The sequence below is a fragment of the Labeo rohita genome, chromosome 6, assembly GCF_022985175.1.
Source record: "Labeo rohita strain BAU-BD-2019 chromosome 6, IGBB_LRoh.1.0, whole genome shotgun sequence".
Taxonomy (NCBI): Eukaryota; Metazoa; Chordata; class Actinopteri; order Cypriniformes; family Cyprinidae; genus Labeo; species Labeo rohita.
In genome coordinates this window covers 26,107,561-26,124,520 of record NC_066874.1, presented here as the reverse complement: position 1 = coordinate 26,124,520, position 16,960 = coordinate 26,107,561, and the positions used below count along the sequence as shown (strand labels likewise).

At 35.3% G+C, this 16,960-nt stretch overlaps 1 protein-coding gene across 2 annotated transcripts in view; it reads right to left on the bottom strand.

Annotated features, from left to right (window-relative positions):
- Positions 1–1,654: 1,654 nt before the first annotated feature.
- Positions 1,655–16,960, bottom strand: part of rad18 (RAD18 E3 ubiquitin protein ligase) — a 47,639-nt gene continuing 32,333 nt past the window's right edge. For both annotated transcript variants that reach the window (XM_051112521.1, XM_051112522.1), the window contains exons 12-13: positions 10,741–10,787; positions 1,655–1,873 (exon numbers count right to left, since the gene is read on the bottom strand). In XM_051112521.1, the coding sequence (XP_050968478.1) occupies positions 10,763–10,787 (25 nt within the window). In that variant the 3' untranslated portion in view covers positions 1,655–1,873; positions 10,741–10,762. The remainder of the gene's footprint in view (positions 1,874–10,740; positions 10,788–16,960) is intronic.

Here is a 16,960-nt window from a genome sequence, read left to right as displayed (position 1 = left end):
ACAGAGTGACTCATATGCAAATATCTTATTCAGGTGAGTACTAAAAAAAAATAACATGCATTTTGTATGATCCCTCTTTTTTGGTAAAATAATTAACATTTTGCAGATTTTGCAAGGTCTATGTAAACTTTTGACCTCAACTGTACATACTAGTTTTCAACTCAAATCATTATATTTTAACAACTTTTTACCGTTTAAGTGAATACATTTTTCCACAATGTTAATTTTCACATCTTTAAAGGAGAAGTCCACTTCCAAAACAAAGATTCACATATAATGTACTCACCCCCCTTGTCATCCAAGATGTTCATGTCTTTTTTTTCTTCAGTCGTAAAGAAATTATGTTTTTTGAGGAAAACATTTCAGCATTTTTCTCCATATAATGGACTGATATGGTGCCCCGATTTTGAACTTCCAAAATGCAGTTTAAATGCGGCTTCAAACGATCCCAGATGCGGTTGTAAACAATCCCAGCCGAGGAAGAAGGGTCTTATCTAGTGAAACGATCAGTCTTTGAAAAGTGAACATGCAAAGAAGATCAAATACCCTTAACAAAAAAGGTAAAAGCGATATAGGACGATTTTGAAATTGAGGGAGAACATGAAAGCGGAGTTTTTCGACATACCTTTACTGTGTTGACCCTTCTTTCTTTGGCTGGGATCGTTTACAACCGCATTTGGGATCGTTTGAAGCCACATTTAAATTGCATTTTGAAAGTTCAAAATTGGGGCACCATATCAGTCCATTATATGGAGAAAAAATGCTGAAATGTTTTCCTCAAAAAACAATTTCTTTATGACTGAAGAAAGAAAGACATGAACATCTTGGATGACAAGGCGGTGAGTACATTGTATGTGAACCTTTGTTTTGGAAGTGGACTTCTCCTTTAACTGTACTGTAATCTAGCCTCAAGCTTATAGCTGATTGGTCTGTGACCTGAAATGCAGCTTTGGCGTTTCAACCGTAAACAAGTGTAACCTTCCCAAAGAATGATTGTAGTCATGTAGTCACGATACAGGACTTACATGCAAAGACCGTTTACACTGCATGTGCATGCTTGAGTTTGTTTATCTGCTTGGATGAGCATCAAAAATCCTGAGCACAGGAAACCTTCACTATTTATTACCCTTGACAGCACAATTGGGAACAAGTTCAAAGGCAGGAGGTAAGATGAATTTCATAAGTCTCTGTTCACATAATAAAAGGGGGGTCAATCCCTGTAAAGCCCTGTAAATCCCTTCTAGTAGATACAAATCTATCACAAACATATTTTTCCACTGACGTCTTCAAAAAAGTATCTCTGTATCTTGAAAAAAAGAATAAACATGCAAATAAATACAGATATTTTAACAGCTGCTATTTTAAAAAAGTGAAATAGACCTATCTGCTTCCTCTCATATCACGGGATAGTTGCCAGTGAGGGGTCTGGGACAGTAGTCTCCTGATGTCCTTTTCTTCCAACTCTAATGTAATTAGTCACTCAGGAGCAAAGATGGCAGATTTCAAACTGCATGCTTCAGTAGAGTCCTGCATCAGTTGAGCAACTACAGCTGAAATAGGGAATTCTAACAGAAAGGTTTCTCTGAGTATATAATAAGCTCAATATGAAATTATGAATGAAATACACACATTCCATAAAAAGTTGTGTTTTCTGTTTTATTGGAGAAAACATAATACTGAGATGATAAAAAAAAACAAAAAAAACTATTGTACATAGAATGTTTGAATTCAGACCACACATTCAGCTTAGAAAAACCTCGAAACTGATACTCTTGTTACATAATGTCTCTTCACAGGGTGTTCAAACATCTTCCCTATGGGAGTGGAGACCTCTCTTTGTAACTGGCTGCTCTTGGCTTCTGGCTTGCCGTGCCTAGAGAGAGAATTTCACATGGTTGAAATGGGTCTGCAGGTTAAATCGAGCATGAAGAGATAATCGAACAAAAACGAGCGTTACAAAACAGCGAGGTACTAATCTCTCTCCTGAACGGACTTTTATTGCATAATCATTATGACGAATAATGCAGGTCGTAAAAACTCTTTTACACTTGCATGTCACGACACATTACACAAACAGCATCCATTTTTTTCCTTTATGGAAGCCTTTTTATTCTCAGTTTTAAAACAACGGCACTAAGACTAATGATGATTGAGTAACTACATTTTTTTTATTTGAGCCGCAGCATGGTGTCCACAGAGATGCCGGAGTCTGCAAAAACCACAACAGACTAAAGACATTTCCTCTCCGGAGCTCACATTCAGAAAATCATTCACTGAGGCCCTTGTTAATTTAGCCAGTTTGTCTTCAATTTGTGTTTAGGTCTGTCTTGTTTTGCTGTGAAGCGTGTCCTCGTAATACACACCAACATACAACACCCACGCTACGACTTTTTGTATTTCTTTCTAAAATCAGTCAGACGTGTCTCTCCATTTCTCTGTCTGATCGACTGCTTTATTCACAGGGTGCTGAAACAGAGAAAATTACATTATTCTAAGAAAATTAAATCAGTGAGTAAGCTGTTTGCAGTTCAATTGATTTAAATAAATTAGTTTTAGAATACATTTTGTATTAACGTATTCATTTTGTTTAAAAAAAAAGTAACATTTCTTTAAAAAAAAGCTCTTGAATTTCATCAAAAATATCTTAATTTGTGTTCCAAAGATGAACACAGGTCTCATGGGTTTGGAACAACATAAGGGCGAGTAATTAATGACAGAATTTTCATTTTGGGTGAACTGTCCCTTTAAGCTCAACCCTGTTACTCAAGTAAAAAACCCCAAAATTTTCTTTTGGTTTTGCATGCATTGGTGCTCGGTAAGTGTTAATGCACATCACTGTCTGCTGTTGCCTTAGGGCCTAATAATCAGAAGCTCCTTCTGAGTCTGAAGACAAATGCCCTTTCACAAACAAAATCATGGATGAAGTCCAATTTCGCAGTGTGACTAGTATTTCTAAGAACTGTCAATCCTCTGCTTTTCAAGGACATGCTTTTATCATTTAGAAGGACTCGTCTGCATTCATTTTCAAGCTGGTATGTGCAGCATCTCGATTATTGGAAATTAGGTTTCTCTGCCCATTTCTCTGTCTCTTTTCTGGCTAGTATCATGTCTTGTCTGCACAATATCATATTCTTTTCCATATGGTCAAATCATCCTAGATAACACACTCTTTGAAAACTCAGAAACATTGATGTTCTTTTTCTGTGTTCCCACAACAGAACAAAGGAATTTCAAAGGGGCACTTAAGAAGTTAAATCCAAATGTGGAGAAGCAGCAAAACCCAAAAATAGTAGAAATCTACATTTTGTTATCCAACAAGAATTTTCTCCTTTGGCCAGAAACTATTAAAATCTGAAACTAGTTCAAAGTGAAATACAAACCATGTGTAACAAATGCCATCACAAAAAAAAAAAAAAAAAAAAAAAAAAATCTTCAAGAGGGGTCTGCAGTGATAGTTCAAGTGGGGGCATCAATTATTGCTTTGTTTGAGCTTTCTGAACCTGCAGACAGCAATGCAACTGACACGTTCAAGGCCCAGAAAGGCCCACAAATATAAAAAACGACTTCTCTTCCATGTCACTTTTCTTTGTGCACAAAAAGTATTCTTGCAGCTTCATAATATATACAGTTGAACCACTGATGTCAGGTGGACTATGCAGGGTCAGAAAGCTCTAGGATTTATCAAAAACACTTATAAATATAATTTGTGTTCCAAAGATGAACAATGGTCTTATGGGTTTGGAACGACATGAGGGCGAGTAATTAATGATTGAATTTTCATTTTAGGTGAACTTTCCCATTAAGCAGGAGTATTCCTTGCTACTCCCATATTAAAATGTAAAAAAAAATATGCAGTTACACATACAAAAGTGTATAACTATATATTCAAATTCTCATTTTAATGGCTGCGAAATTTAAGCAAAGTATGTAATTAAAACTATTATTCAATCAATGTGTTATTGGCTTTATGGCCTTATGAAGGGTTATACATGCTGTGTCTAAAAAGGCAGCCAAATGTAAGATCTGATAGCTGTGTGGCCACCTGATCCAAATCTGAATCCCAGCTTGAGTCCCTTTCCGATCCAATTCTCCTACTACTCAACATACCCAAATATAAAATCTGAATGATAAATTGGAATGGGTGCAAAGGTGAGGCAATCATCCAGATATGACGACAACCGATGAATTCAAACTGTGAAAGAGATGTCTTTTCTGGCAGATCATCCAGTGCTTAATGACAGATGCAGCAAAAATCTCACAGCCAAGGGCTTCTGTAAGGGACCAAGAGGGCTGAAGCAGATGTTTTTGTTATACTAGCTAAAGACACCAAAAGGCAACCCTCAAAATAAGCTTAACAAATCAGCAGAGAACGCTAAAAATGCAATGGTTCCTTTGCAGATTCTTGCTTATGAATCAGTGTTATTAGCATGACATTTGCAACGGCTTATTCAAACATCCAATGTTCCTAATATCTTCCAGATCAGCTACTAACAAACAGAACTAATTGATTCGCCTCATCTGAAATGGAGGAGCTTTAAAGATGGCTTCATAGCTTGAATTCAAGCCAATGCGTGACAAAGACCTTCACTGTTAAAAGAAACTGAAAATATGGAGTTTTCATCTCAGTGTACATACTGTGCAGCTGAGGTCAAAAGTTTACATACACCTTGCAGAATTGCAAAATGTGTTAATTATTTTACCAAAATAATAGGGATCATACAAAACGCATGTTATATTTTATTCAGTACTGATCTGAAAATATTTCACATAAGTTTTTTACATCTAGTCCACAAGAAAAAAATAAGTTAAGTGAGTGTTAAGATTCTTAGTACTGCGTTGTTACCTGAATTAACCACAGCTGTGTTTGTCCTGCTGTTCTTCAGGAAAATCCTTCAGGTTCCACAAATGTGTTGTTTTTTCAGCATTTTTGTGTATTTGAACCCTTTACAACAATGACTATGATTTTGAGATGCAGCTTCTGACACGGAGGACAAAAAACAATGCATTAAGAGCTGGGGGGTGTAAACTTTTGGAATTTGAAGATCAGGGTAAATTTCACTTATTCTGTCTTCTGGGAAACATGTAAGTATCTTTTGTAGCTTCCAAAGGGCAGTACTAAATGACAAAACTATGATATTTAGGCAAAATAAGGAAAATCTTCATTCTGTTCAAAAGTTTACACCCCCGGGCTCTTAATGTATCGTTTTTCCTTCTGGAGCATCAGTGAGTGTTTGAATCTTTTATAATAGTTACATATGAATCCCTCAGTTGTCCTTAGTGTGAAAAAATGGATCTCAAAATCATACAGTCATTGTTGGAAAGGGTTAAAATACACAAAATGCTGAAAAAACTAAAATTTGTGGGACCTGAAGGATTTTTCTGAAGAACCGCAGGCAGTTTAACTGTTCAGGACAAACAAAGGACTCATGAACAACTATCACTAAACAAAACAACAAAAAACACTGCTGTGGATTATTCAGGTAACAACAGTGTATGTAAACTGGGTGAACAGGGAGCCATTTTTGTTAATTCAATTATTATTTTTTTCTTGTGGATTATTATATGTAATTGTCTTTCATGTGAAATATCTTATTTAGGTCAGTGCTAAATAAAAAATAACATGCATTTTGTATGATCCCTCTTATTTTGGTAAAATAATGAACATTTTGCAGATTCTGCAAGGTGTAGGTAAACGTTTGACCTCAACTGTATATAAATATCAGTCACTGCTTTTCAGGTAAGTGTTACTCTGTAAAGGACAAAAATAGTTCATTAAAAAAAATGAGCGTGAATGCTAAATGTCCACACAGAAGAGTGCAATGTTGGTTGTAAGTAAATGATGTAAAAAGTGATGTGCAAGTTTGCATGTTGAACAAGATCATTTAGGTGTGCTTTACATGTTGATATCTGGAGTGCAGGCAAGTTAATATGTACATTAAAAATGTAACTTATTCCTCTGATGGCAGTCTTTACTGCAGCTTTTGATCAATTTAATGCATCCTTGCAGAATAAAAATAAATAAATAAAACTCTGCCCCCAAATTTTGAGTGATGGTGCATGATTATGATACTAAATACATATTATGGCTTATTAAAGTAGAATACAAACAACAGGTTCCTGCTCCAATTTCTCTACCCACCAAGGGGGGTCCCTTGCCCTGAAAAAAGGTCTTGGATCCCTGAGCTATGGAGAATGTGTGTGGGATTCGGAGCTACTCAAATAAACAAGTACTGTTTTCCTTCCACATGCTTGCTCCCTTTTTTATGGCTTTGAAAAGAGATTTATTGTATAACAATTAAGCAGGAGCTGAAGGCCTGCAGATAAGCCTTCTAAGAGCCATAGAAGAAATATTTTATTCATAAGAAATATTTGATCCATATGCTTAATTAGAAAAACACAAACAAATCAGCCCTTTCAGTCCCCTGGTTCATAAATCACACAAAGCGCTGGAGAAACAGTGAGTGACACTGAGCGCTTGCTTATGGCTTCCAAAGCAGCCAGTTCAAAAGGAGAACGAATGACATCACCTGGGACACAAAGGCAGCCATATGTCTTGATGAAGGCTTAACCAAACAGAGACTGAGTGGAGGGATTTTTGCATTTCGTAAACAATGAGGAGGGCATTAAAATGCTGATCTATTCTAAAAACGCAGAAAATCTTTGAACATTCCCGTGTTTGGGAACAGCCTGTAAGAAACAGCTATGGAGATAACATTTCACTTCAGAGAGAAAATTGAAACAGCTGAGACCTTGATGTGCAAGTCTTTCATATTAGCTTCAAAGTTTAAGATAGATTCTTAAAAAAATAGGTTTATAGTAAGAATAGGCTAGAGATTATAATTTATAAATTCTAACTAAGGATCATCAAGTTATATAGTGACATATTAGCTAATATAGGTTTTTGAGGAAAATATTCCAAGATTTTTCTCTATATATTGGACATCAATGGGAAGGTCCAAGTTACAGTTTTAGTGCAGCTTGAAAGGGCTCTACGCAATCCCAACTAAGGAATAAGGGTCTTATCTAGTGAAACAATTCATAATTTTGAACAAATATATTAAAAAAAATTTATAACCACACATGCTCATCTTGCACTAGCTCGACCTCACGCATTACGTAGAATATTTTCTACTAAAACATTTTCAGTGAGCATGCATTTTGGGGCAATCCTGGCCAAAATCCCTTTAAAAAAATGAAATGGTACTGGTTTGAGTCATTCTCAGATGTCGTTTTATGAAGTATTTTATTGTTGTCCGTACAACACATATTTTTGGTACTTAGAAGTAGTATGTGAATTGGGATTCAGCCCTGGTCTACCTCAGTAAGATGACAGAGTGGTGAGAAATCACTTCACCAGTAAGATGACAGCTCTGTTCTAGCAAAGACAGAAAAGTTTCTGAAAGAAACTCTGCGATATTAATCAAATTTCATTTCTCCTACTGTCAGGAAGAGATCAGATAGATAGCAGCTCAAAAGACTGTGACATGCGTGTTTGAAATGTGCCTGCTTTTTTAACCTTACTAGACAAGGCTTTCCAGTGCGACAATTTTAGTCGCATTTGCGACTGAAAACTACTGTGTGTGACTATAAAAAAAATATTTAGGAGCACCATGTGCAAGTGAACTGATCAGCATATTTGTGTTTGCGCTGAGGGGAGCTTGAAAGGTTTCTATGTGTTTTTGCAACGTTGAGTAATGTATCACAGACATATCTCACAAATCCTTTCAGAAACAAAGTGTAGAGAGAGTGTAAATAAAGGATTCGCTGTGCAGTGTACTAAGATGAGTGACTGCTTTTAATGGAGTTTGTAAATGAGATTTGATTGATTTAATACAAGTTAAAGAAACAAGAAGTTAATATTTTAAGTGACTTACATAGTTTGACTATAACACTATTGCCTGATTTTGCTATTTTATCATCAAAAATACTGTATTTTTAAACAAATCTTGTGAGCAAATGAATCAATTTCCCATTCATAAAGAGTCGCTTGCTTAATTCCTGAACGAATCAGCCATTCGAACGAATCAAATGAATGATTCAGTAATTAAATCAGTAACTTGCTGCCACCTACTGGCAGTTTTAGTTTTATTTTTAAAGTATATTTTTTAGCTATTTTTATTTTTTAGCTATTTTAATCATTTACTATTTCTGTATTATTAAAACATTAATCTCAACATGAGTTTATGTCTTTGATTGCACAAGTGCTCCTAAAGAGAACAGTGTAAAGCCCTGCTAGAGTAGCTGAACATTATTTGTCCATACGCAATACAAAAAGAAGTCAAAGTGTTAATGTGTAATTCAACTATGATTAGATATTTAAAATGGACCTACTGTGTACATTTAGCTTTTATAAACTACCTAATCTCAACCAAAATAGGGTAAACCTCATGATTATGAATGAGGACATTAGTTAAAAGCCTTTCAAATGTTCTTGTTCCCAGTGAGCAAGCTTTTTCTGACATGTTTTAATGTAGATAAGCTTCACCAGTATTATCTGCAGTACCAATTTAATATGAATCAACCTTAACTATTATGCATAAATGGAATTTAAAACGAAAGGCTGGCTTTTATATTTCCTCCATTTCATTAATATAAAATCTACTACAGTACAACGTTCTGAAGCATCTCTCACTATAGCCAATGCATGTGGTCAGATGTTGGTTAAATTCCAGAACAAAAGTCTCCTAAGCCTTTGTAAATGATAGTTATAAGAAACCTGGATTTAAAGACAAACTACGATTTACTGACCTTTCATTAGGTGATTTCTACATGGATTAATGCTAACAGAGATGCTTTAAATCCAAAGGCACTGGCTTCAATAATTAGGCTATAGAATTTCTATAAACACTGAAAAGCAACAGATACTTTATCTCATCATGAAAACATAATATAACATAATATAACATAATATCATTTCTGACATAACACTATCCCACAAGTACAATTTTCCATACCACATCTAGGGCAATGGTGGGTGTACGTGGATTCTAGACAAAAAAAAAAAAACGAATTGGAAAGAAAGTAGCTACGGCTATTGCCTGAGAGTCTGATCCCCCAGTGAGTGACTCAAAGTGGGGGGTACTGCTCCATCAAAGAAGAGCAATCTCTCACTGAAAGAAGGCCTTACGCACTCCAGATGTGCTGGAACTATGGGGATACAACCTGAGCCAACAACAACTAGGTAGACTCTAAGCCTTCAGCAAATGACTGTGGATGCGGGCATTTTGTGGGACAACATCCTGTCAAAGAATAGACCGCATGTTTATTGCTGAAAGTAGCAAAAAAATTAACATGGGAAAATCAGCACTGGATAACTGAAATGAAGTAACAGTCAATGTGGAATATTCATCAAGAACATGAAACATGATATTGCCCCCTTTTTTTCTTCTTTTTTTTAAAGATTTATTTTCCATGTTTCTGTCTTTATTATGATAGTAAAGTAATTAGAAAGGAAGCAAAGTGAGAGACAACGAGTTGGACGGGATCAGGCTTATTAACATCTGTGATGGCAGCTAAATTTACAGCAGCCATTACTTCAGTTTTTAATTTTATATGACCCATCAGAAGTTATTACAATATGCTGTTTCTGACCAATGTTGAAAGCAGTTGTGCTGCTGAAAATCTTTGTGGAAATCATGATTTTTTTTTTTTTTTACTGTTTTTCCCCCAGGATTTACGTCTGAACAGTTGTATATGTCACACTATCTACAAAAGGAAAATTAGTAAAATTAATAAATTAGTACAAAAAACAAAAAAATAAAATAATAATAATAATAAATTAACATTTTTTATGACATTTTGAAGAGAAATGAATGGAAATATTGGAAATGACATGCAAAGGCAAATTGTGCAGAGTTGTGTTGACCACTTAAAGGGAACCCTGGGTATTAAGAGTCATATGGCTTAATGTAACATAAATTATGTCTCTTACTAAAATAAGTAGTAGAAAACCCAAGAAAGAATTACATTATTTAAAAAATCCACATCGTTTTATACATATTTTGGACTATGGGGGGCACCATTGTGATGTAAAATGGTTACACTCAGTGGGCTACTGATGTTACCTGTTGCTATTTTTCCTGCAACAACTTATCGAGTGAAATCTGCACTGAGAAACTGCGTCAGCATGTTTACATTCTGCCAGGACGGCATCTAGCATTTCTTGTCTCTGCCATTTGTAAGCTCTTTCATTAGCTGTGGTCTACTAAAAGCTGCAAATTCATTCATCTACAGGTATCTTCCCATTCTTTTTTTCCTCTTCTTATCGCCAGGAAAAGCAGTAAAGATTTTCTCTTGTTGCCTTTCGACTAAAAATTACAACCAAAAGCCACACCATGTAGCATCGGATCAGTATTTTATTTTCCGAGTTGTGTTGCGGTGAAATTAGCAACAGGTAGCGCCAGTAGCTTACCGAGTACGGCCATTTCACATCATCGAAATAATGGTGCCCCCCATAATCCAAAATATGTATAAAACAACATGGATTTTTTAAATAACGCAAGTCTTTCATGGGTTTTCTACTACATATTTCGGTAAGAGACATCATTTACGTTATATTAAGCAATACAAGTCTTAATACCTGGGTTTCCCTTTAAATGAATAGTCATGAATCATTCAAACTAAATGAATCAAACGATACTAATGAACCTCGAAATTAAGTAAAAGCAAAATCAGAAAATTCAAAATAACTGTTGACTGTGTCAGAGCATGTCGTTTTGTTGTATGTGAAGAGCTACTTACTTGAGTAGCTGCTGCCAGGTCTTCAACAGAAAATATCTGAGATGGAGCTGAAGTAAAAGACAAAGAGAGAAAGCTGTTAATATTTAATATGTAATATTTAAAATATTTTCAAAGACGCAGCATGGGCCAGTCTATTACAGGTCTCTTACAAAACACTTTGGAATGGAGGAATGTCATTATAAACAGCATAAGAAATGATTTCTGACACTTTGATTATTAATATAGACTCACCTGCTTGGTAAGAAACATTTTTGTGATTATGATAAAAAGCTTTCCACGGCATAATAGGTTTAAAATACTTTGTTATTCTGCAGTCTGTTTACACTCAGGAGATGCTCAAGTCATCTCGGAGGATATATTGTATTGAATATGTTGCAGGAAATCTGAGAAACCAGTTAGGAATAATTATTATATAATCTACAGTTCCCTCTCAAAAGGAGAATACATACATTTAGATTTATTCATCATATGACTGAATTTCTACTGTTTGACTTAAACTGGACAACATCCATATTTTATTATTCTACATGGCCAACTTGAATACAAAAAGTTATCAGGAGAAAAATTTCTAACAAGCACGATGTTACATGATCTCTGCACCACATAATAGTATGCCATTTTACGGCACTTCACACATGCCCATAGAGCAGCAATACTGTGATTCTGCAGACCTAGGCAGAATTGTGAGACACTAGGGACGATAACTCAAGTCAAGACACAAGGCCCTGCCACTGCCACACTGATGCTTTGGTCCCAACTCTGCTTGAAAAATGATTACAGAACTGGTCTCTACTGATGACAAGCACGGGGGACACAATAAGCCAGTCATCTGCCATGTAGGAAGTGCGGAAATTGTGAAGCTGGAGGGAGTGATGGAAAGGGGAGAGTGGTGAAACGGGGGGGAATTGGTTGCACAGGAGGGAGCTGGAAATGAAGGGGAAAAAAACCCAAACATTATTATAAAAACAGTAATCGAACCCCCAGACTTTAATTTTGAGGATGCAAAAACAATACACAAAAACATAGTAGGGACTGAAAGTAATAAGAATTGGTAAGTACTAATTAGGATTAACCTGTGGGGTCGCATTTAATTTTGTGTTACATTCACTTAAATTCATATACCTATAGGAAGAGAAGGTAGGCAAGCATATAAGAACTTTTGTTTTGCTGCATACTAAAGTTCATTCTAAAGCATCTTATTAAAAAACATGCATGCATAAAGGATTGAAATTAGTCGTAGACATCATTTGTGGCAATTATTATTTCCATTTAAAAAAATAAAGAATGTGTAGGTGTGTCCAAACTTTTAATTGGTAGTGTATATTTGCTGGAAAAGACAGTATTCATTATCTTGCATTAACAAGTTAATTATACCAGACAGCTAAACTTAAAAATAGCGCAAAACTGCAATCTAAGACAAGAGATTGAAAATTGAGGGTGCAATGCAGTTATGATAACGGTATTTAAAGTGCAATACTGGTATTTATACTGGTTAACAGTATATTTAAACAAAAAAATTAATGCAATTTACCTCCACAATTATTTCTTTTCATTTTAGGAGCTCAGAAAGCTGGCAGAGTTACTAATGATATCAGTAACTAATGTCAATAATATTTTGGCCATTTCACCATGTACTACTGTTCAATTATTGACAGCATATTAAACCTGGCTCTTAGTAAAACACCATCTGCATACACAAGAAATAATTCAGATTCATACTTTGTACATGGATTGTACAAAGCTATTGTAGTAGTAGAAGTAGTTGTTTTTAGGAACATCTAAAAAGCTGCCTGCTATAAACCATCATTATACATAATGGTTATTAATTGCAATCTTTATAAAGATGAGTTTAACTACAACCTCCAGTAGCTTTAATATTAAAACTGTGAACATTCAAGATCTGAATTAAGCTGAAATTAGTAGCACAGAAAGACAGAGATGACTTAGTGGAAAATAGAAAACAAGAAAAATAGAAGAAGCCACATGTATCAAAGGCACATAAAACAAAACCAGGCAGCTATACGCAGCTGTTTCTGCCCTGAATAAGAAGAATGAGAAGTAATACGTTCTGTCACTGTTACAACTAAAGTTTGTTTTAGATTTTGGGATCAAGCAGAGCAGGAAGAGCTAAGATTAACGTTCACCAAATTTACATAAGGGGAACGAAGATAGGACAGAAATATTTCAGATTTAACAACGTTTCCACTGATCAAATACAAACGCCTTTATACAAAGAAAATTACAATTTCTTGCTTTCACAGATCTACTGCTGTTACTGTTGATTAAAGCAAGAAAAGGGACCAAATCAAATACCAAAAATGCTGAAATTCATATTAAAATTTTCATTTTCAAAAACCTCCCCATATAAAGACCACAGGAATGGTAAAGCGGCATTTTCCTGTTGATTCACAGGACACACGGAGGTCATGTTACCACTGAAACTTCAAGGGAGAAGAACTTCAAAACATCTTCCTACCTCCAGCATTTTGATTGGTTCTACACCTGTGAATCACCTCAATGTCACGGTTCAACAAAAGCACTCAAATACATAACTTCAGGGTGAATAAATGGCACAAAGCAGATCAAATCAACCTATGAAGCTGGGGTTTCCGATTTTCTTTGACAATAATCAGAAACGAAACAACCAAAAACTTTAAACAAAAAAAGAAATATACACTCTTATCATATCCTAAAACATTTACGATCAAGACTTCAGCTGTAAGACTCAAACTGGGAAAGAAAATTAAATGCAGTGCAAAACGGAGGACAAACCCTAGATTAGAGCTTGAGGCGTAAACAAATAATTTAAACTAAATCTAATTTTTACAGCATGAACTCAAAATGTCAGCATGCAAAGTGCTAATGACAAGTACAGTATGTTAAAAAATGTGCAGTTCATGGTCTGCAATATTTTAATAAGCATATACAAACTAATCCCTAGAGCATATACAAACTAAGCCCTAGAATACAAGAATCATCCATGCGAATAAGCTATCAGTTAATTACCCAGAGTACCAAAGCAGAACACCATCCATCCTGAGACTCCAGTAGGAGCTGTAGTTGTGAGCCTGTAATAGATCTTATCACCTCTGTTCTGTGTCCTTACACTAGTTAAGCTGCCACTGTCAGGGGTTTGATACACTGCTAAAATTTACTTTAACTCTTAACAGCAAATTGCAACACTGAGATCTAGTGTATGGCTGATATGCGAAAAAGAGCAAGACAACATACAGTTCAAGCTTACACCCCCCTGTCAAAATCATAAAAAAAAAGTTATTTTACCAAAATAAGAGGGATCATACAAAATGCATGTTATTGTTTATAGTACTGATGTGAATAAGATATGACATAAAAGATGTTTACATATAGTCTACAAAAAATATATAAAAATGACCCAGGTTAACATCCCCTTGATTTTTAATACTGCATTGCTACCTGAATGATCCACAGGTGTGTTTTTTTTTTGTTGTTTTTGTTTAGTGATGAGTCCCTTGTTTTCTGCTGTTCTTCAGAAAAATCCTTCAGGTCACACAAATATTTTGGTTTTTCAGCATTTTAGTGTATTTGAACCCTTTCCAACAATGACTTTATGATTTTGAGATCCATCTTTTCACACTGAGGACAACTGAGGGACTCCTATGCAACTATTACAGAAGGATCAAACGCTCACTGATGCTCCAGAAAGAAACACGATGCATTAAGAGCCAGGGGTGAAAACTTTTTGAATTTAAAGATCAGGGTAAATTTACCTTATTTTATCTTCTGGGAAACACGTTACTATCTTCTCTAGCCTCTGAAGGGCAGTATGTAATGAAAAAATATGATATTTAGGCAAAATACGAAAAATGTACACATCTTCATTCTGTTCAAAAGTTTTCACCCCTGGCTCTTAATGCATCGTTTTTCCTTCTGAAGCATCAGTGAGTGTTTGAACCTTCTGTAATAGTTGCATATGAGTCCCTCAGTTGTCCTCAGTGTGAAAAGATTGATCTCAAAATCATATAGTCTTTGTTGGAAAGCGTTCAAATACACAAAAAGCTGAAAAACCAAAGAATTTGTGGGACCTGAAGGATTTTTCTGAAGAACAGCAGGCAGTTTAACTGTTCAGGACAAACAAGGGACTCATGAACAACTAACACAAAACAAACAAACAAAAAAAAAAAAACAGCTGTGGATCATTCAGGTAACAACACAGTATTAAAAATCAAGGAGATGTAAACTTTTGAACCGATTCATTTTTATAAATTCAACTATTTTCTCTTGTGGACTATATGTAAACATCTTTTAATGTGAAATATCTTATTCAGGTCAGTACTAAATAAACAATAACATGCAGTTTGTATGATCCAACTTATTTTGGTAAAATTAACATTTTTTTTTTTTTAATGATTCTGAAAGGAGGATGTAAACCTCGACTGTATATACATAAATGTATAGATTTGTCTGGCAAACCAACGAATACACCGCAAATGAGAATGCTTTTCGCATTATCATTCACCTTGTTAAAACGGTCCATCCAATTTCTAGACACAATGAGGAACATCTGTTACTGGAGGCCTTCTACAAATTAATAAAACAGATACATCAAATTACAGTGCCCCTGAGCCAAGCAGGACTGTGCGCACATAACATCTTATTACATTAATCTACATATATAAACGCTATGTCCTTACAAAGGGCACCATGCAGAGCCAAGCAAATAGGGTGAGTATGTGATTCATTTCTCAGTTTAAAGGAGAAGTCCACTTCCAAAACAAAGATTTACATAGAATGTACTCAACCCTTTGTCATCCAAGATGTTCATGTCTTTCTTTCTTCACTCGTAAAGAAATTATGTTTATTGAGGAAAACATTTCTGCATTTTTCTCCATATAATGGACTGATATGGTGCCCCGATTTTGAACTTCCAGCCGAGGAAGAAGTGTCTGATCTAGCGAAACGATAAAAAAAGCCAAAACAATTTAAATACTTTTTAATCTCAAATGCTCGTCTTGCCTTTCTCTCCATGAACTCTGTGTATTCTGCCTCAAGACAGTTAGGGTATGTTGAAAAACTCCAATCGTATTTTCTCCCTCAACTTCAAAAATCATTTCAAAATCATCCTACATCACTGCAGAAGTTCCGACCCAGTCTTTGCAAAGTGAACATCCAAAGAAGATCAAACACCCTTAACAAAAAAGGTAAAACAGCGATATAGGACGATTTTGAAGTTGAGGGAAAACATGAGATGGGACTTTTTTGACATCCCCTAACTGTCATGAACCGGAACAAAAACAGTCCAGGCAAAGTAAGACAAGATGAGCGTTTGGCATTAAAAAGTATATCAACTGTATTATTTTTATTAAAATAACCGATCGTTACGCTAGATAAAACACTTCTTTCTCAACTGGGATCATTTGAAGCCACATTTAAACTGCATTTTAAAAGTTCAAAATCGGGGCACCATAGCAGTCCATTATATGGAGAAAAATGCTGAAATGTTTTCCTCAAAAAACAATTTCTTTACGACTGAAGAAAGAAAGACATGAATAACTTGGATGACAAGGGGGTGAGTAAATTATTTGTAAATTGTTGTTCTGGAAGTGGACTTCTCCTTTGTAAACTCATTTGTAAACTCTTACAAAGGTTACATTTTTGTAATTCCCTCAATGACTAAGATGAGCGTGACCTGGCATGAATATTCTTATGAAATCTGGTTAAAAGTTATTAGCACACAGACTACATTTTCAGTCAACAAATCCACAGTGATGATAAAAAGACCCCATCTGATGTACTTCATCACACATTCTACACATCATTTTCGCCCCAAACTAAATTCCACAGCCTTGCATTATGATTAATAGCATGATTCTTGATGACAGCTCTCTTTAATACTGGCATTAAAACAAAATAGACTGCACCAAAATATAACGTCATTAAAAATGGAAGTGTAAAATGAATATTACGGCCAGGGCGGTTTTGCAACATGCAGCAGATGCTCACAAACGAAGTGTAAAAAGCATTTTCAAGGCCACAAAGGACACCCGCCTAAAATGCAACTTTAATGGCCATTGAAAACACTGAGGTAACTTGGCTTGTTTTTCAACTAAACAGTCAGTTTGTAAGTAAAAAAGTGGGGCACCAAAAACGTTAAGGGAAAAACTTAATGGTTAATATTTCCTCATGGCCATGTTTCCGTTTATCGGTAGTGGACTCAGAAACGGTACATTTTAGAATCAGA